Source organism: Peromyscus leucopus, chromosome 1 (genome assembly GCF_004664715.2).
Source record: "Peromyscus leucopus breed LL Stock chromosome 1, UCI_PerLeu_2.1, whole genome shotgun sequence".
Lineage (NCBI taxonomy): Eukaryota > Metazoa > Chordata > Mammalia > Rodentia > Cricetidae > Peromyscus > Peromyscus leucopus.
The window spans coordinates 175,734,173-175,762,008 of NC_051063.1; the positions used below are offsets into that span (position 1 = coordinate 175,734,173).

At 54.2% G+C, this 27,836-nt stretch overlaps 1 protein-coding gene across 2 annotated transcripts; it reads right to left on the bottom strand.

The window, feature by feature from the left end:
• On the bottom strand, positions 1 to 27,592 carry Prkd2 (protein kinase D2). Of its 2 annotated transcripts, none has more exons than XM_028854925.2 (19): positions 27,470 to 27,592; positions 26,639 to 27,039; positions 24,205 to 24,343; positions 23,047 to 23,178; positions 21,997 to 22,151; positions 21,670 to 21,895; positions 20,277 to 20,354; positions 20,049 to 20,202; positions 18,094 to 18,211; positions 17,325 to 17,402; positions 14,841 to 15,099; positions 13,438 to 13,490; positions 12,584 to 12,656; positions 10,797 to 10,903; positions 10,099 to 10,260; positions 6,164 to 6,262; positions 4,177 to 4,444; positions 825 to 910; positions 1 to 581 (listed from the first exon to the last, which is right to left on the bottom strand). In XM_028854925.2, exons 2-19 carry the CDS (start codon positions 26,876 to 26,878, stop codon positions 381 to 383), a joined length of 2,628 nt encoding a protein of 875 aa, XP_028710758.1. In that variant the 5' UTR covers positions 26,879 to 27,039; positions 27,470 to 27,592; the 3' UTR covers positions 1 to 380. The 2 variants fall into 2 exon arrangements, with proteins under 2 accessions (XP_028710758.1, XP_028710759.1); XM_028854926.2 differs by having other exon boundaries at positions 27,414 to 27,592.
• Between the last annotated feature and the right edge of the window lie 244 nt (positions 27,593 to 27,836).

Consider the following 27,836-nt stretch of genomic DNA (forward strand, 5'->3'; position numbering starts at 1 on the left):
TCAGAGGACAACCGGCAGGAGTCCATTCTCTCCTTCAAACAGGTGGGTCCCAGGAATCAAACTCAAGTTGTCAGGCTTGGTGGCAAGCGCCTTTACCCACAGGCTTATCCCTCCAGCCTCGGCGCCTCCTTTACATAGTCGTTCTGGCGGGCAACGGCCTAGGGCAGTGGCATCAGAGACTAAGACCATGGCCCCAGAAGAGCCTATGTCAATGTCTGGAAAGACAGAAAGCTCTAGTGACTGACGCCCCTTTCTCCAGTCCCCCTGCATATCGCCCCATTCAGTCTATGCGGGAAGTCGCTTCCCAACCCCTAGAATAGTCCGCTTCAGGGATGGTGCGCAGGATTCCAAAGGAAGCAGCCCAGGGGGAAATGCTGGCCTCAGAGGATGCTGATGCGCTCAGCCAGCCCCTGCATCTCATGGTCCTGCGGCAGCCGGGCGCAACCCAGGTCCCCTTCTGCAGATGTGTCAAGGCGGTCGGTCACAAACTGATCCCAGCGCGCGTCGTCACTCTCATGCGTGATATATCGCTCGCCCATCTTTCCCTCCAGCTCTCGGAGGTCAAGCCATGTCTGGTACTCCTGGGCCGGGAAGAACTGGGTTAGCTCGGGTACCACAGGCCGGGCAGAGAACTGCAATCTTAGCAACGGCGTAGATTCCGCGGGGACCAATGATGGTAAAGCACCGCAAACCTGCTCAGCCAATAGCGGCGTGGCCCCAGCCCCAACCACAGCCCAGCAATAGGCTGGTCAATCGCGTCCCCCCTCACCCAGCCAATTAAAGACCTAGCTCTGCCGCTCCCTCCAGCCCCCTCGGTACGTCACCTGTAACCAGGGGTGGCTGAGAGACTTGTCCACGCTGTAGCGCTTGCGCATCTTCACCTGCAACAGGTTGTTGATGAGGTCGATGGCTGTGGGGGAAGGAGACAGATGAAGAAGCTCCACGGGTGGCTCCTTCCAGCAGGGCACCCCACCCTGCCTGCCTCAAAGGCATCTCTCCAGCACTGGCCCAGGTGACCAAACACTTAGCCCTGCTGTTCTCATTAAATTACCAATCTTACCACTCACGGTGGCCCCACTCCAGCACTTGGGAGCCGGAAGCTGGAGGATCAGGAGTTCGAAACCAGTGTGGGCTACACCTGGCAATTGCTGAGACTATAAGTCTATGCCAGCATGACCAGCTTACATTTTTAAAATTATTTTATTTTGGGGCTGGTTGTCGTGGTCCACGTCTTTAATCCCAGCACTTGGGAGGCAGTAGGAGAGGCAGATAGGTCTCTGTGAGTTCAAGGACAGCCTGGGATACAGAGTGATACACTGTATCAAAAACCAAAGGAAACCAAACTTATTTTATTTACATGTATCAAAAACCAAACCAAACAAAATTTTTATTTTATTTTTATTTATATGTATGTATGTATCTGTATATGTGAATGAAGGTACCCTCTTAGGCCAGAAGAGAGAATTGGAATCCCCTGGAGCAGGAGTTACAGGCCGTTTGTGAGCCACCTGCCATGGATGCTGGGACCCGCCCAGGTCCTCTGCAGGAGGTGCAAGCAGTCTTAACTGCTGAGGCATCTGTCCAGCCCTTCTAGCTCCAGGTTTGTTTGTTTTTTTCCCCTTAATTTTTAAAATAAATCCTTATTTTATTATTTTTGTATTGTTCTAATGTATGTGTGTTCTGTCTAGATGTATGCCTGCATGCCAGAAGAGGACATCAGATACCATTATAGACCACCATGTGGTTGCTGGGACTTGAACTCAGGACCTCTGGAAGAGCAGCCAGTGCTCTTGACCTCTGAGCCATCTCTCCAGCCCCCTAGCTCCAGTTTTTATGAGTGTACTTTTTGAGGTGAAAACATTTATTTCCCATGGAATCCTGACATCACTGGGATCAGCAGGGAGCGAACAGTAACGTGCCATATTGACAAAAGGAAAATGAAAACAAAGGTCTGCCTCACACAGAAGCCACCGTGGTCCTCAGAAGGCCCCGTGACAGAAGCTCCGGCCTTTGTGAAAAGGAAGATCACCGAGTGTCAGGTGTTTAAGCCAGGGCCCCACTGAGCCTCTGTCATTGACAGAGCATCTAGAAGGACAAGGCTTCTCTGTGCGGGCCCATGTAAGCCTAGGGGCGATATCTCCAGGGATTCCATGGATACCAAACTCCACAGATGCTCAAGTCCTTTATATAAAACGGCAGAGGTTTGCATACAGCCTCTGCATAGTCTCCCTGCTTGCTAAGAACCATCTCTAGATAACTTAGGATGGTGTTCTTGTTACATTGCTATGGAGGGAACCTAGCACTTCATGGGTCCTGGGCAAGAGAACTACCACGGACCTGGCCCCACCCCCAGCCTCTCAGGATGGTTTCTAGGCAAGGACTCTACCACTGAGCCACACCCCCAGCCCCTCACTGGGGGATTCTAGGCAGGGGCTCCACCACTGAGCCACACCCCAGCCCCTCACTGGGGGATTCTAGGCAGGGGCTCTACCACTGAGCCACACCCCAACCCCTCACTGGGGGATTCTAGGCAGGGGCTCTACCACTGCCGTATACTCTGACATAGATTTCTTTTACTAATACAATGGAATGTTCTGTAAATAGCTGTTGCATTGTGTTGCTAGGAACAATGGAGACAAAGCTTTCCCAGGCTCTTCTAGCATCAGCCTGTAATCCTAGCATTTGGGAAGTGAAGGCAGGAGAATGGAGAGTACAAAGTTCTCTTCTGCTACATAGTCCAAAGCCAGCTAAACCAAACCAAACAAGCCCACCCATGGCTCTCATCCTCTCAAATGTCCTATCCCACACCTGACCCCAAAGCCACACCCCTAGACTGGGTCGCCTCATCATTGGACACATTTCCACGCTTCAGGCTCATCTCTGCTCCATTCACAGAGTCCAGCTCCAGCCTCTCTCTAGAAAGGCTCTACCCACGTGCAGGCCACTCTGGCTTCCTCTGGTCTCATTCCTCTCAGGGTGCTACATGGACAAGCTGCACCCCATCCTCAGGGCCCCAGATGTCTGTCTCAGGAGTTCCAAACCACATATCACGGTTAAAGCTTGAGTCTCAGCCAGGCCTGATGGCTCTCAGGGCCTTTCATCCCAGCATTGCACTGTTGTTGAGCTACAGAATGAGTTCCAGGCCAGCCTGGGAAGTTTAGTAGACCCTGTGGTTAAAACGCAACGAAAGAGCTGGGGGTATGGCTTAGCCATAGAGCACTTACCATGCATGAAGCTCTGGGCTCAATCCCTACTGTTGCAAAAGAAAAAGAACACATCGGATAGGGCTGGGGAGGCGGCTCAGTGGTGAAGAGCACTTTCTGTTCTTGCAGAGGATCTGGGTTTGGTTCCCGGCACCCACATGGTGGCTCACAACCACCATCCATAGTAGCTCCATTTGTAGGGGATCTGATGGCCTCTTCTGACCTCCTCTCTGTCCCCAGGCACACATGCATACATGCAGGCAAAACACTCATACGCATAAAGTAAATGAAAGAGACAGACAGACAGACCTGGAGCGGGAGGGATGGCTCAGCGGTTATGAGCACTGGCTGCTCTTCCAGATGATCTAGGTTAGGTTCCCTGCTCACAACCACCTGTACCTCTAGTTCTAGGGGATCTGACACCCACATCTGGCCTTCAGGAACAGTGGGAATGCACTTGATGCACACATATACACATGCAGGCAAAATATCCATGCACATGAAATAAAATAACGAGAGAGAGAGAGAGAGAGAGAGAGAGAGAGAGAGAGAGAGAGAGAGAGAGAGAGAGAGAGGAGAAAAGAAAGTTCCCTGAGTCTCCCCAGTACCCTGATTCTGTACTTGTCCTGGAGTCTCAAGCCACCGTGACCTCCCCTTGGTACCAGGGTCTACCCACAAGGCACCTGCCCCTCCAGGGTTCACTCTCATAGCTCCACCCACTCGCACAGCCCCGCCTCTTTGACCACCCCCCTCTTACGGTCCCACCCACGTTTTGGCCCGGGCCCACCCCCACCCCCACTGCTTTGTAGTTCCGCCCACCCAGGCCCAGCTTCCCCCACATCTCTGACAGCCTCACTCGGCTGCTCTCCCACACCCACTGAGCCCCCCTCGTCCCCATGCTTACAGCCCGTGAAGTCTGGGGCCTGGCTCGTTCCCCACCTCCCTGTTTCCTAGTCTGTCCACCGAGGCTCACCTCCAGATGAGATCTGGCTCCAGGGGCTGGCTGGGTACATAAAAGCTGCGTTCTGGATCTGGTCATTGATGTCCTCGTCCTCATTGAAGGGGAACGTGCCACTGAGGCTGACGTACATGATCACGCCCACGGACCACATGTCCAAGGAGCGGTTGTAACCCTGGTTCAGCAGCACCTCGGGGGCCAGGTAGGCGGGTGTGCCCACCACCGAGCGCCGGAAGGACTTCTCACCAATGATGCGAGCAAAGCCGAAGTCACACAGCTTCACCTGCGAAGGCGACCGGGCGAAGGCGGTGAGGGATGATGACGTCACCTCCCCCACCCACCGTGCGTCCACACCACCGCCACCTCGGTATGCCGAACAACACTGAATGCTGGTTCAAATCTAGGATTTGCCACTCGCTAGCTGAGCGATGTCACGTCACGTGACGTCCCCTCTCTGTGCCTCAGTTTCCACATCTCAAACACAAGGAAGAACATAACAGCACCTGCCTCAAAGGGCGAGCATGAGGATGGCGTGAGATCATCCGCGTGCAGCTCACTGAACTGTGCCCAGTATGAAGAAATTTCTATTAAGCGCTCCCTAAAGCCCTCTGTCTGCCTCCTAGGATGGGTTGCAGCCTCCGAATGACCCTTTGTTGGTGGTTCCTACTGGATAGGTGGGTGTATGGACTGGAAGAGGGAACAGAGGCAACATTCTAGAAGCCTTGTCCAGTTGGAATGGGCACATGCTTTCTAGCAAGGGCTCTGATGCCTCCATACTGGGAATGGGTTAACTTCTAGGACTTTCTGGGGAACCAGGCATGCAGAATCTGCTCCTGCTGGTGGTAATCTCAGCTACTGGGGAAGCAGAGCTAGGAGGATTACAAGTTCAAGGCTAGCCTGGACTACAGACTGAGTTCACAGCTAGCCTGAACAACTCAACTTATTTACTTTTTAATGCAGAACAAACATAGATTAAGAAAAAGAGCTGGAGAGATGGCTCAGCGGTTAAGAGCACTGACTGCTCTTCCAGAGGACCCGGGTTCAATTCCCAGCACCCACATGGTTGCTCACGACTGTCTGTAATTCCAGCTCCAGGGGACCCAACACCCATGGCAAAATACCAACACACATAAAATAAAACTAAGTAAATTAGAAAAAAGAAAAAAAAAAAAAAAAAAAAAAAGCCAGGCAGTGGTGGTCCATGCCTTTAATCCCAGCATTCGGGAGGCAGAGACAGGAGATCTCTGTGAGTTCAAGGCCAGTCTGGTCTACAGAGTGAGTTCCAGGACAGCCAGGGCTACACAGAGAAACCCTGTCTTGAAAAACAATAGATAGATAGATAGATAGATAGATAGATAGATAGATAAGATAGATAGATAGGAAAAAGAAGTTCTGAGCATGAGAGGGCTTTCAAGGAAAATACTGAGACCTTATCTTAAATAAAAATTAAAAGGGATTGGATTCACTTAATGGTGGAGCCCCTGCCTAAAACCTCCCAGTGAGGGGCTGGGGGTGTGGCTCAGTGGTAGAGCCCCTGCCTGGAATCCCCCAGTGAGGGCCTGGGGTGTGGCTCAGTGGCAGAGCACAGGCCTAGCATGAGCAGGGCCCTAGGTTCCATCCCTAGAAGGTGAGTGAGGTGAATGGGATGTAAGGGAAGTGAGGTGGGCCACTTTCTCTACTGTGTCAGTGAAGGAAAGGGATGCATACATTTTTTGTACCTCTTGTCTTTTTCTCTTTGTTGTAGCTAGACCATGGACCATGAAGGCCAGCAGCACCACCAAACTGGCTTAGACATAACAGCAGGGAAGAGGGTACCCAGCGCCATGTGGTCCCTTTGCAGGCCCAGAATACGCAGGCGGGATGCAACGGGGGTGGGCTGGAGCCCCTGCCTTAGGAGGCCATGTCACCTAGGGTCTGGAGCTCACCTGCATCTCGACTGTCAGTCCCTGCCCACCCCCTTGCTGTCAGGGCTTGCCGCCGTCTAGGAGGGGACACAACGGACCTGAGGAAACGGATCGGCGGATGCCAGCAGCACATTCTCCGGCTTCAAGTCACAGTGGACGATGTTCTTGAAGTGCAGGTGTCTCAAGGCCACCAGGATCTGAGGAGAGGAGGCAGGGCCAGTGAGACAGGAAGGAGAGAACCAGCCCCGATGTCCACACCCCCGAGCCCCACCCAGGCCTTCCCCTGCACCCCTAAGGATGCTACCTGGGTGAGGGCGTCTCTCAGGAAGGAATCCCAGAAACGGTAGAACCATTTACCCTCCACAGTTACGAGCCTGATGGAGAACTCTAGAAAGGCCGGGCTGCAGTGGGGAGCGTGGGAAGACCCAGCCTAGAATCCTAACGAGCTATGAACACAGCAAGGGCTTCCAAGACACGGGGTGCAATTGAATACATTTTGAGGCCTGACGTGGTGGTGCGTGCTTTTAACCCCAGCACTCGGGAGGCAGAGGCAGATGGATCTCTAGGAGTTCGAGGCCAGCCTGGGCTACAGAGGGAGTTCCAGGGCAGCTAAGGCTGCATGCATGATAAGACCCTGTCTCAAAAACAAAACAAAACAACAAACAACAGCAAATCTTGTTTTGGTTGGCAAGATGGCTCAGCAGGGAAAGGAGCTTGTGACTAAGCCAGATGACCTGAGTTCAATCCCTGGATCCCACGTGTTGGAGGAGAGAAGCGACCTCTGCAAGTTGTCCTCATCCACACATGTGTACTATGACATGTGTCCTCCCCCGCCTCACATATGTGTGCGTGCATGCATGCGCTCTCTCAGACATGCAGAGACACACACACACACACACACACACACACACACACACATAAAATTTAATTTTTAGATTTTTGTTTTGTTTTTAATTTTAGAGACAGGGTTTCTCTGTGTAACAGTCCTGGCTGTCCTGGAACTCACTCTGTAGACCAGGCTGGCCCTGAACTCACAGAGATCCACCTGCCTCTGCCTCCCAAGTGCTGGGATTAATGGCGTGCACCACCACTGCCTAACCTCTTGTTCTATTTTTAAGACAGGGTCTTATGCATCCCTGGCTAGCCCCAGACTCACTATGTAGCCAAAGCTAGCCTTGAACTGATGGATCTTTATACCTCTCTTGGGTGCTAGGGTTACAAGCCTGTGTCACCATGTCCTGCTGAGCTCAGGACTTAACCACACCTACCTGGAAGGGGGGTGGTGGGGCCTAAATACGTTCCTGGGGCAAAGAAGTGGGTCCAGCACTTAGAGGTGGAGCAGGCAAGAGCTCCGAGGACAGAAATCTGCAGAGAGAGAGAAAGGAGAGAAAGAGAGAGACAGACACACACACACACACACACACACACATACACACACACACACACACACACACACACACACACAGAGACAGAGAGAAAGACAGAGACAGAGAGAAAGAGACAGAGACAGAGCAGGACAAAATGGAAAACCAGAGGAAAGAAACTACTTAGGTTGCTGAAAACACTCAGCTCCCTCTTCCATAGTCAGGATGTGGCTCTCTGTCTCCCTCTCCCACCGTGCCTAGCAAATCCAGGGATACTGATGGGGGTGTACAGACAGAGCAGCAGCAAAGTACAGTATAGGATGCATGGTAGCTAACAGAAAAGCTGTCCCAGAGTGAACAGAGTCCGAGGCAGAGGGGAGGCCGCTCCAGGGAGAACTGAAACTCAGACCACACCAGGGAATGTTGAACACGGCAAGGGTTAAAACTCCATGGTGGCCAGGCAGTGGTGGCGCACGCCTTTAATCCCAGCACTCTGGAGGCAGAGCCAGGCGGATCTCTGTGAGTTCGAGGCCAGCCTGGGCTACCAAGTGAGTTCCAGGAAAAGGCGCAAAGCTACACAGAGAAACCCTGTCTCGAAAAACCAAAAAAAAAAAAAAAAAACCTCCATGGTGAATGAAAGCCATGGGTGAAGCGATAGCCTAGCTAGCACGCACAAAGCCTTGGGTTCCACCCCAGTATTGCGTAAGGTGGATGTGGTAGCTCATGCTTGGATTCTTAGCACTGGGGAGGTGGAGGAATTCAAGGTCCTCTTTGACTACATAGCAAGTTCAAGGCCAGCCCAGGATATAGGAGACCATGTCTCAAACAACAATAGCAGCAGCAAAGGAAAAAAAGAAGAAGAAAGAGCCAGGCAGTGGTGGTGCACATCTTTAATCCCAGCACTCGGGAGTCAGAGGCAGGCAGATCTCTGTGAGTTCGAGGCCAGCCTGGTCTACAGAGCGAGATCCAGGACAGCCAGGACTGTTACACAGAAAAACCTCATCTCGAAAAACTAAAATAAAGATAATAATATAAATAAATGATTTTTTAAAAAAGTACTAATTTGACATAAAACATAGAAAAAATAACTCAAGTGTGTAGCACACACTTGTGACCCCAGCAGGACGGATAATGAGGAGAATCATGCGAGGCGAACATCAAGTACATGAGAGCCTGTCTCAAAAAGCCAAAAGCCAGTATGAAATCTCCTGAGCCTGGCAATTATTTTTATCCAGCGTTAGTAAGAAGTGTGAAAGCACACATCCTCCCACTTGGTTGGTGGGAAAAGATGGAAAAAGTTTCAGACAATAAACATTGTTTTTTATTTCTTGAGACAGGCTCTCGGGTAGCCCAGGCTGGCCTCCAATTCACTACACAGCTAAGGATGGCCATGACCTCCGGATCTCCCCGCCCGCCTCCCGTAGTAGTCTGTGCCACCATGCCCAGTTCATCCTGAAGCCTCAGCTCAAGGCTGGGTGCACGCTAGGCAGGCAAGCGCTCTCCCAACAGAGCTAACCAGTGGGCTGCCCAGAGGTGTATTCAAACTGTCCCACAGCTCTGGCCACTCGGCCAGTGAGGAGCTGGGCGCGGTGGAGCACACCTGTGCTTCCGGCACTTGCAAAGTGAAGGGGGGGGGCACGATAGGAGTTTGAGGCCATCTTTGGATGCAAGTCAGAGGCCAGCCTGGACTATAGGAGTCCATATATACATATATGCAAATGTCAGGGGATGTGGCTCTGCTCTCTGTGGAACCCACAAAGCCCTGGGTTTGAGTCCCAGCACTGCACAAACTGGGTATGGTGGTACAGGTCCGTAATCTCGGCTCTCAGGGAATAGAGAGAGGCACGAGGACCCGAAGTTCAAGATCATCCTCATCTACATAGCAAGTTCCAGGCTAGCCTGGGCTACACAAGATCCTTTCTCAGAAAAGAAAGTGAAGCCAGGAGTACTGGTGCACACCTTGAATCCCAGCACTTGGGAAGCTTATTAAAACAGTGTCAATAAGAGCTATTATTATGAAAGGGGCAAATGGGCTTTTTCCCCTCCTCTTTCAATCTTTCAATCCTTCACTGGGTTCTTCCACCAATGCTCTGCCAGATTCTGCTCCATGCTTGTCCCAGGTTGGGGAGCACTTGAGACACAGTTGTGACTAAGATAGCCTTAGTCTGCTTGGATGGTGGTTGTCACCACAGTGGGCAGGGCTGACACAGGGAGAGCAATAATATTATGGTTTACTGAGACCTGAGTGTCGTTTCTTTCTTCCTTTCTTCCTTTCTTCCTTCCTTCCTTCCTTCCTTCCTTCCTTCCTTCCTTCCTTCCTTTCTCTCTCTCTCTCTCTTCTCTCTCTCTCTCTCTCTCTCTCTCTCTCTCTCTCTCTCTCTCTTTCTTTTTTCTTTTTGAGATAGGGTTTTACAACGTAGCTCTGGCTATCCTGGAATTCACTATGTAGACCAGGCTGACCTTGAACTCATAGAGATCTACCTGTCTCTGCCTCCCAAGTGCTGGGATTAAAGGCGTGCGCCACCACACCCCGCTTCGGTCCCTCCATAATTTATCTTTTACTGCTATTAATACGATTTCCATCTATTTCTCTTAACTCTCTGCCCAAGGCAGCAGCCTGTTCTCCGGGCCTCCGCCAGGGGGCGCCCCGGGGCCGGCCCGCAGCGCACCTGCGTGATCAGGAATTTGGTGAGGCGCTCAGGAAGCCGGCCCTTCTCACTGGAGAGGATCATCTCCAACATGTCCCCGTGCAGTTTCTCCATCACCACGAACACCTTCTCAGGGGTCTCGAACATGCACTCGAGGTTCACGATCCCGGGGTGCCGCAGACTCTGTCCGGGAAACGGGGGAAGAGGGGTCAGGACTGAGGATCAGCACGGCAAGAGGTGGAAAGCGCTTCGAGGGTCTTTGCGTGTGAACTTAGGGGGAAGGCCTGGGCGGCAGGAGGGTACGCAGGAAGCTTGGGAAGATAGCAAGTTCTGCTGCTTTGGCTTCTGTTTGATTCATTTTCTCCTTCTGGTACTCATGCATGGTAGGCAAATGCTCTACCGCTGATCCCCTAGCCCACAAGATCTTCCTATGGCTCCCTAGGTACCGCTAAAGAAAGCCCGCTGGTATCTTTCTGCCCTCCTCCCTGGCCTCATTTCTTCCACGGCTCTAGGGTTTCCTGTCACCTGCACGGGCTGGTCCTGGTCCCTCTCTGCTCGGAACACTTCTCAGTTCCGGCATGGACATCTTTTCTTCCAGGAAGCCTAACTTGATCATCCCTAGACTGTGGCTCATAACAGGTTATGCTTAAAAGGAGTAAGCGGAAGGGCGGGCTCTTTGCATGCAAGGGCATGGCCGGGTCACGGGCCCTGCGGGTCACCTGGAGAATGGCCACTTCGTTCCTGAGCTGGCTCTCCTGCTTGGTGGGGAAGCGCAGCTTGTCAATGACCTTTACTGCAACATCTCTGCCAGTCTTCCTGTGTTTTCCTGGGGGCAGGGCGCAGGAAAGGCAAAGGATCAGAGGTCAGAACCTCCCGGTCCCTTCTACCGCTCTATGGGGACCCAGATGGAATTGAGCAAAGATGTTAGAGGCCTTCAAGGTTTCTCTGAAGAGTTCTCAGTATGAAGGATGGGAGGGCAGGGCTAGAGAGTAAAAGTGGGAGGGGCTGGGGTGTGGCTCAGTGGTAGAGCCCCTGCCTAGAATCCCCCAGTGAGGGGCTGGGGGTGTGGCTCAGGGGTAGAGCCCCTGCCTAGAATCCCCCAGTGAGGGGCTGGGGGTGTGGCTCAGTGGTAGAGCCCCTGCCTAGAATCCCCCAGTGAGGGGCTGGTGGTGTGGCTCAGTGGTAGAGCCCCTGCCTTGAATCCCCCAGTGAGGAGCTGGGGTGTGGCTCAGTGGTAGAGCCCCTGTCTAGAATCCCCCAGTGAGGGGCTGGGGTGTGGCTCAGTGGTAGAGTCCTGCCTAGAATCCCCCAGTGAGGGGCTGGGGGTGTGGCTCAGTGGTAGAACCCCTGCCTAGAATCCCCCAGTGAGGGGCTGGGGGTGTGGCTCAGTGGTAGAGCCCCTGCCTAGAATCCCCCAGTGAGGGGCTGGGGTGTGCCTCAGTGGTAGAGCCCCTACCTAGAATCCCCCAGTGAGGGGCTGGGGTGTGGCTCAGTGGTAGAGCCCCTGCCTAGAATCCCCCAGTGAGGGGCTGGGGTGTGGCTCAGTGGTAGGGCATTTGCCTAGCATTCAGGGTGCCCTGGGTTTCACCCCCAGAAAAAGAAAGAAAGAAGAAAGATAAACGAGCTAGGCATGGTGGTATAATCCTGTTATCTCAGCATTTGGAAGACTGAGGCAAAAGGGTCACAACCGCAAATTATAGTTACAGAGAGAGCTTTAAGAAGGGCAATGTAAAGGCAGATGTGGTGGCGCACGCCTCTAAACCCAGCACTTGGGAGGCAGAGGCAAACAGATCTCTGAGTTTGAGGCCAGCCTGGGCTACGAAGTGGCTACACAAAGAAACCCTGTCTGGGGGGAGGGGGAGGATAACATGGACAACTATATTCATAACCAATTAGAAGCCAGAATGTACATCTCCTGTACTGCGTGGTCTTGTGTGTGAACTGGACACAAGCTAGAGTCATCAGAGGGAGGAGCCTCAGCTGAGGAAATGCTTCCGTGAGATCCAGCTGGAAGGCATTTTTTCATTTAGTGATCAACGGGGGAGGGCCCAGCCCACTGTGGGTGGTGCCATTCCTGGGCTGCTGGTCCTGGGTTCGACAAGAAAGCGGGCTCACCAAGCCAGGGGAAGCAAGCCAGTAAACAGCTCCCCTCCATGGCCTCGGCATCAGCTGCTGCCTCCAGGATCCTGCCTTGTTTTGAGTTCCTGTCCTGACTTCCTTCCGTGATGAACAGCAATGCTGAAGTGTAAGCCAAAGAAACCCTTTCCTTCCCAACCTGCTCTTTGGTCATGGTGTTTCATCACAGCAGTAGAAACCCTAACTAAGACATCTCCTATTAACAACAGGCAGGAAGCCCACTGGTTTCCCTGATGAGAAAAGGAGCCTGCAAATCTCTGTACCTGGGGTCCAGCTTCCCGGCTCCAACAAAACAGGAGACAGGCAGCAAGGAGGGCATGGCACCACCTGACCCCGGGCAGCCTCTGAGCCAGCCCTGTGGCATCCTTACCTCCATAGACCACTCCAAACTGCCCGGAGCCCAGCACCTCGTCTGGGAAGATCTGGTAGACAGTGGCGATGTCCTGTGAGGTAGAGACAGCATGGTCAGGGGTGCAAACCGGAGGTGAGAGGGTCAAGGAGACAGGGGACCAGGAGGTCGGAGGTCGGAGGAGAGCTGACAGGTATGGTAGTTTTGTCTGGCTGAAAAGGGTCCAGCCCAGGCTGGCCTGGGGCAGGGGGCTGTCTTATAATGGATGTGGAACGACCTGGGCAAACAGTGAGCAGCACCATTCCCTGGCTCTGGGTCCTGGACTGTATAGAGGAGGAGGAATGAGTGAGCAGCAGGCAGGCACACACGCATTCCACTCGGCTCCTGACTACAGATGTGGCCAGCTGCCTCCAGGTCCTGCCAACTGAGCTGCCTGCAGTGATTGGCTGTATTCCGAGCCGAAAGAGACCCTGTCTCTCCTAAGTTGCTTTAAAATTTTTTATTTGATTTCCAAATTAGGTTTGTTTTATTTTAAAGTTCAACAAAATAAAGAGTTTACTTTTTAATTTTAGTAGAATAAAAATTGTTTTATTTTTTAATTTATTTTAAATATGTGTGTGCACAGGACTGCAGGTAACTGAGCGGGCCAGGAGAGGGCATGGGGTCTTCTGGAGCTGGCGTTTACAGGGGAGGGTTGTGAGCTGCCCAAGGTGGATGCTGGGAATCCAACCCAAGTCCTCTTCAGGACGAGGGCTCTTAACTGCTGAGTCATCTCTCCAGCCCCCCAAGCCACTTTGAGCAGGGTAGCTTGTCATGATGACCCAAAATGAAATGAAGACAGAAGGAAATTGCCCCCACGGTGGCAGGAGACTTACCACGTTCTCTTGGATCTGACTGTTGGACACAGAAATACTCAGAGAAGCCCGTCCTAGGAGGAGGGGAGAGACAAGCGAGTGGGATCCAGGCTCAGCACGGCTGTCACCTGTACCTCCCGAGGCTACACTCTGAACCTTAACTTCCTCATCTACAAACTGGGAATACAAGTGTGTGTGTGTGTGTGGTGGAGGTAGACCAGATGTACCGAGAGACTCCAAACGGGACCTCACATTCCTGCACCTCCGTGCCCGAGGAAGGGAGGCGTGCTGGTCCCAGTTAACAGAGCAGGAAACTGAGGCTGGGAGGGAGAGCCGCAACAGATTTCGGCAACTTCCCTGGAACTTGCCCCATCACATTGCAAACTCAACTGAGGCATTTACCAAGTCCTGTTCCTTCTGCCACCCAAATGCTTCTCTTCCTCGTCTCCCCTTCCCACCCCACAACAGTCCCATCTAGACTACGGGTCACCACCCCCCACCTACAACTTACCCCAGACTCGTCCCTCTTCTCCTTGTCCCAGTCTTGCCCCTTTCCCTCTCCTCTTTTTAAAAGGTTTTATCTTTACTTTTAGGTGTGTTTGTGTAGGTGTGGGTGTGTATGTCTGTGTGTGCATGGACTCACACACGAGTACAGGAGCCCCTGGAGTTACAGGCGGTCACCCAGCAGGTCCTTAACCACTGGGCCACCTCTCCAGCGCCCTTTCTCTCCATTCTTCCTCTTCTTCCCACTCCTACTCTTTCTTCTTTGCCAGAATCTTGCGGGAGAGCTCAGTCTGGCTTTGAAATCACTGCTTGACCTCAAACTCATAGCAATCCCCCTGCCTCCACTTCACAAGTGCCGGGACAGTAAGTGCGTGGTGCTATCTATGCCCGACTCAATCTTGTCCTTTTCTGTATGTAATCCCCACTCAACAAAGCCAGAGGGACCTTGTCCCTCCTCTAGACTCGGCTCTGCCACAGCTTTTCCATACCCTCGGGGAAGCTCAGGGCCTCTGTGACAGACACACAGGCTGATGCAGGCATCATCTGTCTGCGGCTCTGACCCACTCCAGGCTGTGTGTTCCTGACACACTGGCCTCCCTCTGGCGCTCATGTGCCGAAGGCTCGCTCCTGCTTCCTCTCTTTGGTCCACACTGTACCAGAGCTGTGCTTTCTCGGGTAAAGTGCCCCTGGCTTCCCGGCTTCTTCTTCTCAGTCCTGCCCTACTGACTGGTACAGAAGACGGACTCGGACAATTCCCACGGCTAGTCTCAGAGGCGACACCCCCAAGGTCGGGTAAGGGTTGCACAGAGACACAAACCCAGGCCCCAGCCCACCCAGCCTTCCTCCGGGCTCAGCCCTTTCCCCAGGACACCTACGAGCCTTTCCAGAGTCATCTCACAGCGCCCTGGGTGGGGACTTACTGTGCGGTGTGTGGCCTGGTGCACTGGGTGCATCTTGGAGAATGACGGGCATCAGTGCTTGGCGGATCGCTGTCTCCCAACCCCGCACGGCCTCTGTCCCCTGCCCACTCGGCCCTCCTGGGGCCCCGCCAGGTGTCTCGCCCACAAAGTAGGTGACATTGGCCGTGATGATCTCGAAGCAGTGTGGGTTGGTGCCCGGAGGTACGAGGCTGAAGTTCTGAGCCGACTCCACGGCAAGGATTTCAGACAGTGGGATTTCCTGGCAACGGAGGGGACTGTCAGGACGGGCCAGCCTGGTGGGCCATCCCTGTGGCTCCTTTGCTCTCAAGAGGGCCACATAAAAGCCACAGTCAATAAGGACGACAGGCCTGGTCTACACAGAGGTCAGGAAAGGTCTCCCAGCAGTGCCCATATTAGCCATAGGAACAGCCAATTGGCAGAAGCCAGGGCACAGGATGTGCAAAGGTCCCGGAAAGCGTGCTGTGCCATCACATGGGACGGTCTCCGGCACACCGTAGGCACTTGGTAAGTATTTGAAAATGAAGGACACGAGGCTCCACAAGGACACCAGGGGCCATACAGAGAAGACTGGATCTTGTCTAAGGGCCCGAGAGAGCAGCCACAGAAAGGTCTGGAGCAAGGAACTGCAGCGTTTGCCTATGTGCGGAAAGTCCATGAGACTAAAGGAGATCCAAACAGCAGAGAGGAGGGAGGCGGTGGAGAGAACGTGCAGGAACTTGGTGCAGGCGAAGCACCAAGAAAGGAAGACAGGGAGGAAAAGGGGAGAGGAAGCCTGAGTGACAGCCAGGCTCAGGGGTATGAGTCTATAATCCTAGTCACAGGGAAGGTTGCTGCAGGAGGGACACAAGTTCAAGGCCAACCTAAGCAACTTGGTGAGACCCTGCTTCAAAAACAAAAAGTAGAAAGAAGGCTGGGGGTGTGGCTCAGTGGTAGAGCCCCTGCCTGGAATCCCCCAGTGAGGGGCTGGGGTGTGACTCAATGGTAGAGCCCCTGCCTAGAATCCCCCAGTGAGGGGCTGGGGGTGTGGCTCAGTGGTAGAGCCCCTGCTTAGAACCCCCAGTGAGGGGCTGGGGCGTGGCTCAGTGGTAGAGCCCCTGCCTAGAATCCCCCAGTGAGGGGCTGGGGGTGTGGCTCAGTGGTAGAGCCCCTGCCTAGAATCCCCCAGTGAGGGGCTGGGGTGTGGCTCAGTGGTAGAGCCCCTGCCCAGAATCCCCCAGTGAGGGGCTGGGGCGTGGCTCAGTGGTAGAGCCCCTGCCTAGAATCCCCCAGTGAGGGGCTGGGGCGTGGCTCAGTGGTAGAACCCCTGCCTAGAATCCCCCAGTGAGGGGCTGGGGTGTGGCTGAGTGGTAGAGCCCCTGCCTAGAATCCCCCAGTGAGGGGCTGGGGGTGTGGCTGAGTGGTAGAGCCCCAGCCTAGAATCCCCCAGTGAGGGGCTGGGGTGTGGCTCAGTGGTAGAGTGCTTACCAGGCCTAAGTTGGACCCTGGCTTTGAAAAAGTAACTTATAGTTGGTGGTGGCACACGGCTTTGATCCCAGCACTCAGGAGGCAGAGGCAGATGAATCTCTATGAGTTTGAGGCCAGCCTGGTCTATAGAACAAGTCCTAGGACAGTCAAGACTATACAGGGTAACCTTGTCTGGAAAAACCAAAAAAGAAAAAAAAAAGAGAAAGTGACTTATGTAACAAGCTATGTGGTGAGGTAGAGACAAGAAAAGGTAAGAGAGATGCAGGCCTGGGCATGTCGAGGAAGACATGGCGGAGCCCCGGGGAACCTGATCTGCATTCCAAGATCAATGGAGTCACTGGAACACTGGTGACTTTATGTATGAGTGTATTTTACTTTTTGAGACAGGGTCTCATGTAGCCCAGGCTGGCCTGGAACTCTACCCCCCAGAATGCTGTGATCACAGACTCATCATCATGTCTGCCTCTGAAGGTTTTAGGAAAGACGCCCCCAGCTACAGAGAAGCAAAGTCACACCCAGAGACTACTGTGAAGAACCGTGTAGAAGCCGAGACAGTTGCCCAGGGCCTCACAGGGGAGCTGCGGAGAAGGCAAACTTGCAGGCCATCCGCGAATGTCAAAGTACTCACAGGCTTGTCGGGCATGGTGGAACACGCCTTTAACCCCAGAGACAGAGGCAGGCAGATCTCTAAATGCCAGGCCAGTCCAGCTATGACATCAGGGGTCCTGCACAAGCCAGGCCCCAAGCTCATCGCTTTCCACAGATTATTTTTTAATTCTCACACTGGCCGGGGGGCAGAACCAGTATCTGAGACTCTTTACAGGTGAGATACGGGAGGCCTAAGAACCTGCCCTGCTCCCCAGCTGGAACGCATGAGGCTGGTGGGCAGCCCTGGCCTCACAACTAGAAGCAAGGAGACAGCGGGTGGGGGATCGTGGGAGTTGAAAGGGCTCCGGGTGACCACTGCTGGAGGAGGAGAGAGGGAGGACACAGGCCCACCTTGTAGTATCTGTTGGTCGTGTTGTTCTGGAAGAGGGTGATACATTTGCAGTCCAGGCGCCAGTAGTGCCGCTTCCTCTGAGGGAAAGTCAGGGGCAGGGTGAGGTTGACAGGCAGGTGGTTTGCAAACGCAATGCCCAGCCGAGCTCCTCCCCAGCCGAGCTCCTCCCCTAGCTGGGACTGGGGTTCTGCTCAGCCTCACCCATCCTGCTGCACATCCTGCCCAGCCTCCTTCCTCTAACATACCCTCGATTCTAGCACGGCCTGCAGAAGCCCGGCGCTTAGACCCACCTTAACCTGGACTTTCCCAGCCCTCCCCTCTCTTAACTCCGCCCACCTAGACCCCACCCATCTGGCCACCGAGTATGCCATCCGCTCAAGCTTTTTCAACAAACCTATAAATCTAGTCACACCCAGATAGCCTCACCTACCCACTTTCCCGGCCCGCCCATAATTCTGACCACGCCCCCAGACACCCATCCACCATTCTGACCACGCCCACCCAGACACCCATCCACCATTCTGACCATGCCCACCCAGACACCCATCCATAATTCTGACCACGCCCCCCAGACACCCATCCACCATTCTGACCACGCCCACCCAGACACCTATCCATAATTCTGACCACAAGGTGGGAGATTCTGTCCATACAAGCTTCGGGGATCCCTGTCAACTCAAGTTCTTCCAGCCCACCCAGAAACTTAGCCACGCCCACTTGTCCCCACCCACCCTAACTAGCCCCACCCCCATCCCACTCCCAACTCACCAGTGTGTCCTTGTTGCTGTAATGGACCACCCAGCCCTCGCGCAGGGTGGTGCTGGATTTCCGGGTCGTGTGTCTCACAGACTGTACCACCCGCATCAGGGGGATATATCCCAGTGAGCTGCGGAGGAACGGGCCAGATGTTAGATGTCACACGCAAAAATAATGTCCTGCCTGGGGCCACAGGGACAACTTTGAGCAGTCGTGTGAAAATGCTGTTTCTTTGCCTACTGAGTTTTTAGATTTTCATAGCAAGGGGACTCTTGCTTTTATAATTTGAGAAAAAAATATTTTCAGTGTTGTGTGTGTGATCGCATGCCATGTGTGTGGGTGTGCCTTACGGCAGAGGAGGATGTCAGATCCCCAGGAGCAACAGTTACAGTCATTGTCAGCCTCCTGCCGTGGGTGCTGGGAACTGAACCCAGGTCCTCTGTAAGAGCAACAGGGCTCTTAACCACCGAGCCACCCTCTAGCCTCCCCCGCCCCCAGGATTCTTTTCGCTTACTATTTTATGTGTGTGTGTGTGTGGGGGGGGGTCTGTTCCATCACTGGAAAGAGAAGGAGGTGAAGGACAACTCTGTGAAGTCATGTGGCTGACAGGGATTAAACACCTTTACCCACGGAACCATCTTGCTAACCTGGCTAAGTTTATTTTTCTTTTTAGATCTATCTGTTTTAGTTGGCATAGTGGTGCATGCTTATTAGTCCCAGTACTTGGAAGGTGAACCTCTGAGTTCAAGGCCAGCCTGGACTATAGAGCAAGTTCCAGGACAGCCAAGGTTACATAGGAAAAAAAGATTTCTTTTATGTTATGTGTACGAGTGTTTTGCTTGCTCAGCATGGTGCCTGAAAGAGCCAGAAGAGGGTGTCAGATCCCTTGAGACAGCAGTTACAGGTGGTTGGCCACGGGGTGCTAGGAACTGTACCCAGATCCTCTGGAGGAGCAGCCAGTGTTCCTAGCCGCTGAGCCGTCTCTCCAGGCCCTGGCTTTGCCTTCTAAGAGAATTCCGTGTGACCTGGGCTGGCACTGGTCCTCCTGCCCCCGTCTCCTGAGTCCTGGACTATAGGTGTACCCTGCCACACTTCGTTTATACAGGGCTAGGGGTCACCCAGGCCTTCCTGCTGGCTAGCCAGGCACTGTACCTAACTGAGCCCCAGCCCAGCAGGAAGGTGACTCTTGAGGAGGCCAGCTTCTCAAGCCAGCTACAGGTTAGGCACCTGTCCGCCACACAGAAGGCCCTGGGCTCTGGCCTCAGTACTACAATATTACAAAAGCAGGCTGTCTAAGCAAGTACCTGACGGCTCTGTGCCGCAGTCTCCAGCTTTCCAAGGAGCTGGGCACAGAGCCTGGCTTACAGACGACCTCCAGTGATTGCGACCTGGCATCTAGACCCTGTCTTGGAAGCCCTGAGCTTGCCTCCCTCTGGCCACACAGCGGCATGTTCACCGCTACTGTTGAACACGCCACCTTTCCTGGATCCTAGCTCAAAGAGGCAAGGCTCTCTCTCTTTTCTACCTAACCACTCAGGGCACTGGCTGAGATGTACAGTTGGCTGTTTTTCTTTCCAACGCTAATAAATTGTCCTTGAACTTTAAAAAGAAAGAAAGCAAAAACAAAATCTTTTAAATGATCAAGGAAGAAGCCGGCAGTGGCGGCAAAACCCTGTAATCCCGTCACTCAGGAGGCAGAGGCAGGCAGGTCTCCGAATTTGAGGCTAGCCTGGTCTACAGAGCGAGTCCCAGGACAGCCAGAGCTACACAGAGAAACCTTGTCTTGAACATCCCCCTGTTCCCCCCCTCCAAAAAAAATTAAATGTTTTTTAAAAAGAAAAGAATAGAGAGGACCCAAAGATAAGGCGGGACTCAATCATACACTAACATCAGCCATCTTAGAGACAGGAAAGCAGAGGCTTGTGGGGGGCCGGGAGTGGGGAGCCTCCTAAAGGGGCCCTGGGTACCTCTGGGCCTTGCCTCCCTCGCCTTCCTCTTCCTCGCTGGCATGGAGAGCATTCTCTGAGTGGGAGCCTGGGATGACACCAGAGTCATCCAAATCGTCTGAGAGGGAGCTCTTGTCGGCCTCACTGTAATCGGTGGCCTCCTCCATCGGCACGTCTGTTGGGGACAGGGGCATCAGAAGGGCCTCCATCCTGTCCCGCCCCGTCCCTCCTGGATGCCGAGAGTCTTACCTCCATTGATGAGTGCCTCCCCCAGACAGTCGTTAGGGACGCGGGTAGCACATCGTTTGTGACAGTTGAACTTGCAGTCTGAGGGGATGGGCAGGAAAGGAGAGAGTTACTGTGCGTGCGTGACAAGGTCTCACTATGTAGCCTAGGCTGGCTAGCACCTAATTCCTGGCAATCCTCCTGCCTCAGCATCAATAGCACTAGGATTATACTATTAAGATTGAAGCGATAGCTCCACAGGTAAGAGCCACAAGTATAGACTCTATCTATCTATCTATCTATCTATCTATCTATCTATCTATCTATCTATCTATCTATCTGAGCTAGGGTCTCTTGGTAGTTCAGACTGGCCCAGAACCTGCTATGAAGCCAAGCATGATCCTCTTGCCTCCAACCCCCAAGTGCTGGGTTTATAGGCATGGGCCATCAGGACAAACTTTTTTTTTTTTTTATTAGATGTATTTATTTAGTTAATTGGGGGTGGGGGTGGGGGTGTATGCATGCACAGGTGTGTACATGAGTGCCATAATGTCCGTGTAGATGTCAGGGGGCAACTTGTAGGAGTTGGCTCTCTCCTTCTACCACGTGGGGCCTAGGGACTGAACTCAGGTCATGAGGTTTGGCGGCAAGCGCCTTTAACCTGTTGAGCCATCCCAATGGCCTGGGCCTTTTTATTTCTCCTCTTTCTTCCAGATATTTTCATTGCTGTTTTGAAGATCTCCCGAAGCCTAGCTGGCCAGGAACTGGGTAAGGCAGGAGGTGACTTAACTCCCAGGCTGATTATAGGCTTGTGGGCTACTGTCTGGCTCAAAGGTGGGGTCCTGAGGTTGGAACCCGGGGCCTCTGGTGTGCTAGGGGGGCACTCTACTCTGTGAGCGACGTCTCCAGCCTCCTCATAACATTTCATGTAGCTCAGGTTGGCCTCAAACTTTGTAGCCGAGGCTAGTCTTAAACTCCTGACCCTCCTGCCTCAACATCTCAAGTGCTGGGTGGGATTACAGGTGTGTAATTCCAGAAGTCTTGAATATATATCTGTATATAGATTTGGTTTTTGAGACAGGGTTTCTCTGTGCAGCCCTGGCTGTCCTGGAACTCTCTCTGTAGACCAGGCTGGCCACACAGAGATCCGCCTGCCTCTGCCTCACAGGTACTGGGATTAAAGGCATGGGCCACCGTGCCCAGCTCCAGAAGTCTTGAATCTCCTGGTTCTAAGGTTCCCTGACTCTCAGATTCTTGGGTTTTAGAGTGAGGATTCTATCCTGTTCTAGGAATCTAGATTTGCAAGGATTTAGGGTTCCAGAACTCCAGTGGCTTCCAGGATGACACGGATATGAGACCCTGCGCTGCTCTGGGCGGGATTGTCAGACCCACAGTCCTCTCGGCTGGCCCCACTGACCTTTGCACTGCAGGCCCTGGCGGAAGAGACCCTTGAGCAGCTTCTTACAGGCCTGGCAGACGGTGGGCCGCGTGTAGCTGTGTATAAGGAAGGTGTGTGGCACCTTAACCTTGGACATCAGCATCTTGTCCAGCTCAATGGGACGGCCTGTGTAGAAGGAAGAGGACGAGGAGGAGGACGACGACGAGGGGGGTCTGCGAGGAAGGAGGTCGGTGGTGCTCCGGCTCTACCCAACAGCGAGGGTGGAAGGAACGGATGAGCGTATTAGCACCTGCCTGGCCCCATCAGGCCCCAGCCTCCAGCCCTCCCCACTCTCCGGCCCCTCACCAGCTCCTCAGCTGTGCACGGCAGGGACTCGGAGCTGCCCAGGCGCACAGAATGGCCACTGGCCAGAGACGTGGATGACAGGCGGCGCTTGCGAGCCCCGCTGCAGTTGTTCGGGATGCTGAAGGCACAGCGTTTGTGGTAATTCAGCCCGCAGCCTGTAGGGGGCGCAAGACCATCAGAGCCCAAACCTGCATTCACTACTAGGCATGGCCCCCCATCTCAAGAAATCACCCTGTGCTTTAAGCACACAGGTGTACTGTCCTGCCTCCCACAGCAAAAGTCCCCAAGACTCAGTGCTGCAGCTGAAGGTATTTTGTGTACTGGATTCAAGTCCACATCCTGTTGATTCTAGCCTGGTTGATGAACGCCCCTGATTTTCACTAGACCCAAAGCTGTGAAGAGCTATAATGATTCCCAGCCTGTAGAGTTCAGCCTGTGATCCCAGATAGGCTGCCCTGGCCAGCCTCGAAGTCCTACAGGCCAGTTCTTCCAGATAAATAGTTGCTATTTCTCTCCTTCTGTTCTCTTTCTTTGCTTGGTCCCTGACTGACACGGGCTGGCTCTTCCATCACCTCACCTCGAGATCTCAGCAGTGGCTAGAGTACTTGTTACTCTTGTAGGAGTCTCAGGTTCGGTTCCTAAAGCCCATGCACGTGGTGCAACAGACATATAGTCAGGCAAAACACCCATGCATATAACATATAAATAAATAATAAGTAAAAAAAAAAATTCCCTAAATGCTTACTCTAGGGGCCCCATCTTCCTATGCTCTATCTCCAGACCTGAACCAGACCTCTGCTCTGTCCAGGAACCCTTAACTTCAGTTACCAAGGATCTCCTAGGCCCTGCATCCAGAGCCCAAGAGCCCTAACCTAGCCCACTAGCCCCACCCCCTGGGCTCCGCCCACAGACTTGAATCCCACCCTCCTCCCGAGTTCTCTCTCAGCGTTCGCCTCGCCCATCTTCTAAGCTCCACCCCTTGACCTGAGCCCAGTCCCAGCCCCAGCCTTCCCAACCTCCCGGGTTCCGCCCCGTCCCTTAGCCCCTCACCATCGCACTTGAGGCCCTGGCGCACAAGACCGAAGAGCATCTCCCCACAGTGGTCGCAGAAGGCGGGAGCGCGGTACGAGTGCACAGTGAGAGCATGCGGGCGGATCTGGAAGTCCTCGAAGGTGGCCGAGGCTGTGGGCAAGGAGGGACATACACTTGAACCAGAGGGTAGATGTGAGTTCCAGAACAGCCAGAGCTACATAGTGAGGCCCTGTCTCGAAAAAAACCAAAATAAATAAATAGAACAAAATAGTCCTGGAGCCAGCGAGACAGCTCAGCAATAAACAAGTGCTTGCTGCCAACGCTGATGATCTGAGTCCCGATCCATGAGCTCCATTTGGTGTATCAATTCCCAGAAGTTGTCCTCTACACACACACACACATACACACACACACACACACCCCAAATCTCCGAAGCTCTCCTGTATACACACACACACACACACACACACACACACACACACACACACACACTAAATGTAAAACAGTTTTGGTGGGCTGAGGGTATGGCTCACTGGTACAGACCTTGTCTTGCATGTGCAAGGTGCTAGGTTCAATCCCCAGTATCACAAAGGGAGGGGGCTAACCATCTGGGTCCCACGGTACACATCTTTAATCTCAGTATTCCAGAGGCAGGCAGAGGCAGGAGGAGCTCTTTGAGTTCCTGGCCACCCAGGGCTACATAGTAAGACCTTATCTCAAATAAATAAACATAAACTAGCTAATTGGTTTCCCCGAGACTTCTAAAGGGGCACACCTCTTGATGAGTTCCTCCCCACCTTTTTAAGATCGTTGACTTTACGGTTTTTTATGTGTATGGTGTCTTGCCAGCATTTATGCCTGTGGAGGTCAGAAGAGGGCGTCGGATCCCCTTGGGACCGGAGTTACGGTTTGTGAGCTCCTAGGTGAATGCTGAGACTCAAACCCCAGTGCTCTGAAGGAGCAACAAGTGTTCTTAACCACTGAACCAACTGTCCAGCCCAAATGTCTCACTCTTTAGCCCAAGCTGGCCTTACACGTACAGCGCTTCTCTTGTCTGTGCCTCAGGAACGTTGGGGTTACAGGTGAGCCCCACCATGCCCACCCTCAGCCACCCCTCCCAGAGGCCTGGCCCCCGGTGCCCGAGGCCCCGCCCCCAGGGTGACCGCCGCTTCTCACCCGACAGAACCACCTCCACCAGGTCGCCCTCCTGGATATCTGCAGCTGATCGCACCAGCTGCAGGAGGTTGGCCGATGTGGGGTCATGTTTGAAGAGCAGGATCTTGTCGTACAGGCCGTAGAAGCCACACTCCGGGAACTGAGGGGCAGGGAGGGGGTGGCGACAGAAAAGCTCAGAGCTGCCTGCGGCAGCCGCAGCCTCCTTGAACCCTCTAGGGGCAGAATTGGCTGTTTCCCCCGGAAACCGAGACCCTGCAGCCCACCGCTTCCTGCCTGGCCCCTCCCAACCCCAGCTCGCGCCAGCAGGATGCTGGGGCCCCAGGTGTGCTGGGTCGGAGCACTGGCCAGTCTGGTGGCGCGACTGGCGGGGGGGGGGGGGGGGGGGGGGGGGGGGGGGGGGGGGAGGGGGGGGGGACACGGCTGAGGGCCAAAGCTGGGGGAGGCGGCTTAAAGGCTCCAGGGGCAGAATAGACACTTTGAACTTTCCAGAGCTGGCGGGACACTGAGTGATCACCCCCTCCTCTTTCGGCCACATCTCCACCCCAGCTTCCTTCCTGAATCCATTGTCCCTGTTACCTGGCTCGTAGCCCAGTATTGGAGCAGAATGAACTAGAAAGGAAGGGGGGGGGGCTAGGGGTTTTGGGGAGGGGTGCTCAAGATAGCTAGAGGTAAGGAGGCCCCCCCCTCATCCAATGCTCCAAAACCCAGGTGTCCGGGTCCCAGCTTGGGAAGGGGCAGGAAATGAAACCCCGTAAAACAGAAAGTGAAACCGCCCAGGTGGGGCACCGGGACGGAAGGCAGGCAGGAAGGGGCCCTAAACAGCACCTGTACCCCGGGAAGAGCAGAAAACAAACTAGGCTGGGCCTGAGGAGGGGAGGCTGGGGATCTGAACTCTGGTACCAAGAATTTCACTCCAGGCACAATCAATGTACAGGAGCCCCAGCCCTGCTTCCCATTAGGCCGGCTGATTTAAGGATGAGAGCTGGGCTGGACTTTGGGGAGTTGGTGGGCGCGGCTCTCCCCACCCCAATCTTCTACAGAAAACCAGTACTGCTTTGCCCCTCATGGTGACTTAATCTAGTTTGTTTTTTTTCTTTTTTCCCCTTGAGACAGGGTCTGGAAATGCCCTAGCCCGGCTTACAGCTCCTGATGCTCCTTCTCAGGGCTGGGATTACAAAAGTAACTGGGAGGTCTTTTTCTAAACTAGTTTCACCGGCTGGAAAAAATGGGGGCGGTGGCCCTGTTCCTTCTACTTCCCCTAAGCCCCAAGGATCCAGTTCCAAGAGCCTGAGAGAAGCCTAAATCCGGATGTTTTTGGATTCCAATGTGCTCTCATTCCAGAATCCAGGGTTCCCACTGTAACTGTCCTATTATTATTAGTGTCATCTAGGATTCTTACGATGTAGCGACACTATAAACTTCAGATTCTAATACTTGAATGCCTTAGTATGAAAAGATTTCAATATCTAACTTCTCCGGACTCCAAAGTTCTCCCATTTTCACAGTCAGGCACTTGAACTGCACACAAGCACCACCACCACCCTGGGATGCGGGTTGGGGTGGGAATGGAACCCAGGGCTTTTGCTTGCTAGGCAAGTGCTCTACCAGCCTGGTCATAACTTCTGGTTGTTTTCTGAGACAGGATTTCTTTGTGTAGCCCTGGCTGTCCTGGAACTCACTCCGTAGACCAGGCTGGCCTTGAACTCACAGAGGTTCACCTGTCTCTGCCTCCCGAGTTGCTGGGATCACAGAGGTGTTGCCGCCACCCCGCCATCCCCCCTGGTGGTAACTGTTAACGTTCCTAGGATTGGGGATCCGGTCCTACTTGGCTCCCTCTCGACACTCAGGGGAGGAATCTTGATATCTAAAGCTAGGAGGAGCATGGGGAAGCCGTGGTTAGGAGAGCAGGTCAAGTCCGCAGTGCTTCTGGGGGTGCCGAGGGGATACACAAGGAGTGCCTTGCTCCTTCGCACCCCATCTCAGGCCTGGGGAAGGGTAGAGATTGTCCTCGAGACCTTGCTTGCCCTGGCAGCTTGTCCACACACCCACACATGTCACCCGATCACCATGGCCAGGATGGCTTCGGTTTCTACTGTTTCCAAAGAACCGAGGCCCGGGGTGGGACCGTAAGAGGTCCCCCAGATCTGCAACTCCCACTTGCCCCTTCCTCCCCACTCCACACCTGGCAAGGCCCCTCCCTTTCCTCCCTGCCCGCTGCAGAAAACAACAAGCAGCGACACGCAATTTGGGGAGGCCTCTGGAGCACCCCACCCCTACCTGGGCCTCTCTCAAACCAGTGGTGGAGTGAGGACACAAGCGGGGAGTAGTGCCCCTCCTCGGCTCAGTTACCCAGACCCCTCTCTCCCCTCCCAACAAGCCCCGGGCCCCTTCTGAAGCCCCCTCTCCTTTATGAGGAGAGCCCCCAGGCACCCACCTTTTGGTCCACGATAGAACAGGCGAGTTGCTTCACATGAGCTAACTCGGAGGCTGCCGGCAGCAGCACGAACTCCCGGGTCAATCCGATCTGGATGTGGAAGGAGACCCCCGAGCCCGGGGTCGGGATCTGAGGCAGCGGAGGTGGCGGCGCCTGGAGCTCCAAGCCCCCGGGGGGCGGAGGCGACCCGGGCACCGGAGAACCCGGGACTCCGGCGGCATGGGAGGGGGCGGCGGCCATGGGGGCCAGACCCCGACCTGCCGCCCGGAGCTCGACCTGCCGCCCGGAGCTCGCTGAGGAACCTGGGACCTAGATCCGAGCGCTCTCGTGCGGTGGTGGTAAAAACGCAGGCATTTGAGAGAGAAATCTGTCAGGTTGAGGGACTGGAGGATGGCGGGATCCTGGGCAATGAGAGAAAAGGAATCTAGTGGGTCAAACGCCCGGAGTCAAGGGAGCACAGATCAGAAAGAAAAGTAGTGGCTTGGAGGGTACCCAGAGATCGGAAGACTGCAAGAAACCAGAAAAGAAAAATCGGGTAGGGCAGGGTCCCTGGAATCAAAGACCCCCCACGATCCAAGGCCCCTGGGAGAAGAAGGTTGAAAGCGGAGCAGGGGGATCCCAGGATCCAGTGGGTTTGACGGCAGGCTCAAACTCAGAGCGGCCCGAGGATGCTCTGGTCTTTGGTCAGGGACCTAGTGGATCATAGGGACCCGACTGGCTCAGGGATGGGGAGAGAGGGGTCCCCAGGGCCAGGGCTGAAAGAAGAGACTCTCACAGGTCGCGAAAGTTGAAGAAAAGTTGGGTCAGGGGCGGCGAAGAAGGGAGCGTTACCGGAGGCGGGGCGGGTGAGGGGCAAGGGAGGGTCGCACAGCGCGGTGGCTCTTTTTTTTCCCCCCTTCAAAGTTTAAGTCGGCGGCAGCGGCCCAGAAGGAAGTCTCGGGAACGACGGCGCAGCCGGCCAATCAGCACGGGGCTCCGTGACGTCACGGGGCGGAGCCTTCATCGAGGGGCCTGGGGCGGAAGGGGAAGGCGGGACCCCGTACTGGGGAGTTGGTGTGGAGTGGGGGGTTGGGGGGTGTCTGGTGGCTGGGGTGGGCGGAGGGCGGAAGGTCCAAGGCTTCCTCCGCACGCTCCAGTCTGGAAAGTTGACTTGTCGCAGCAGTCCACCGCCGCGGACGGACGGACGGGAGGGGCAGGC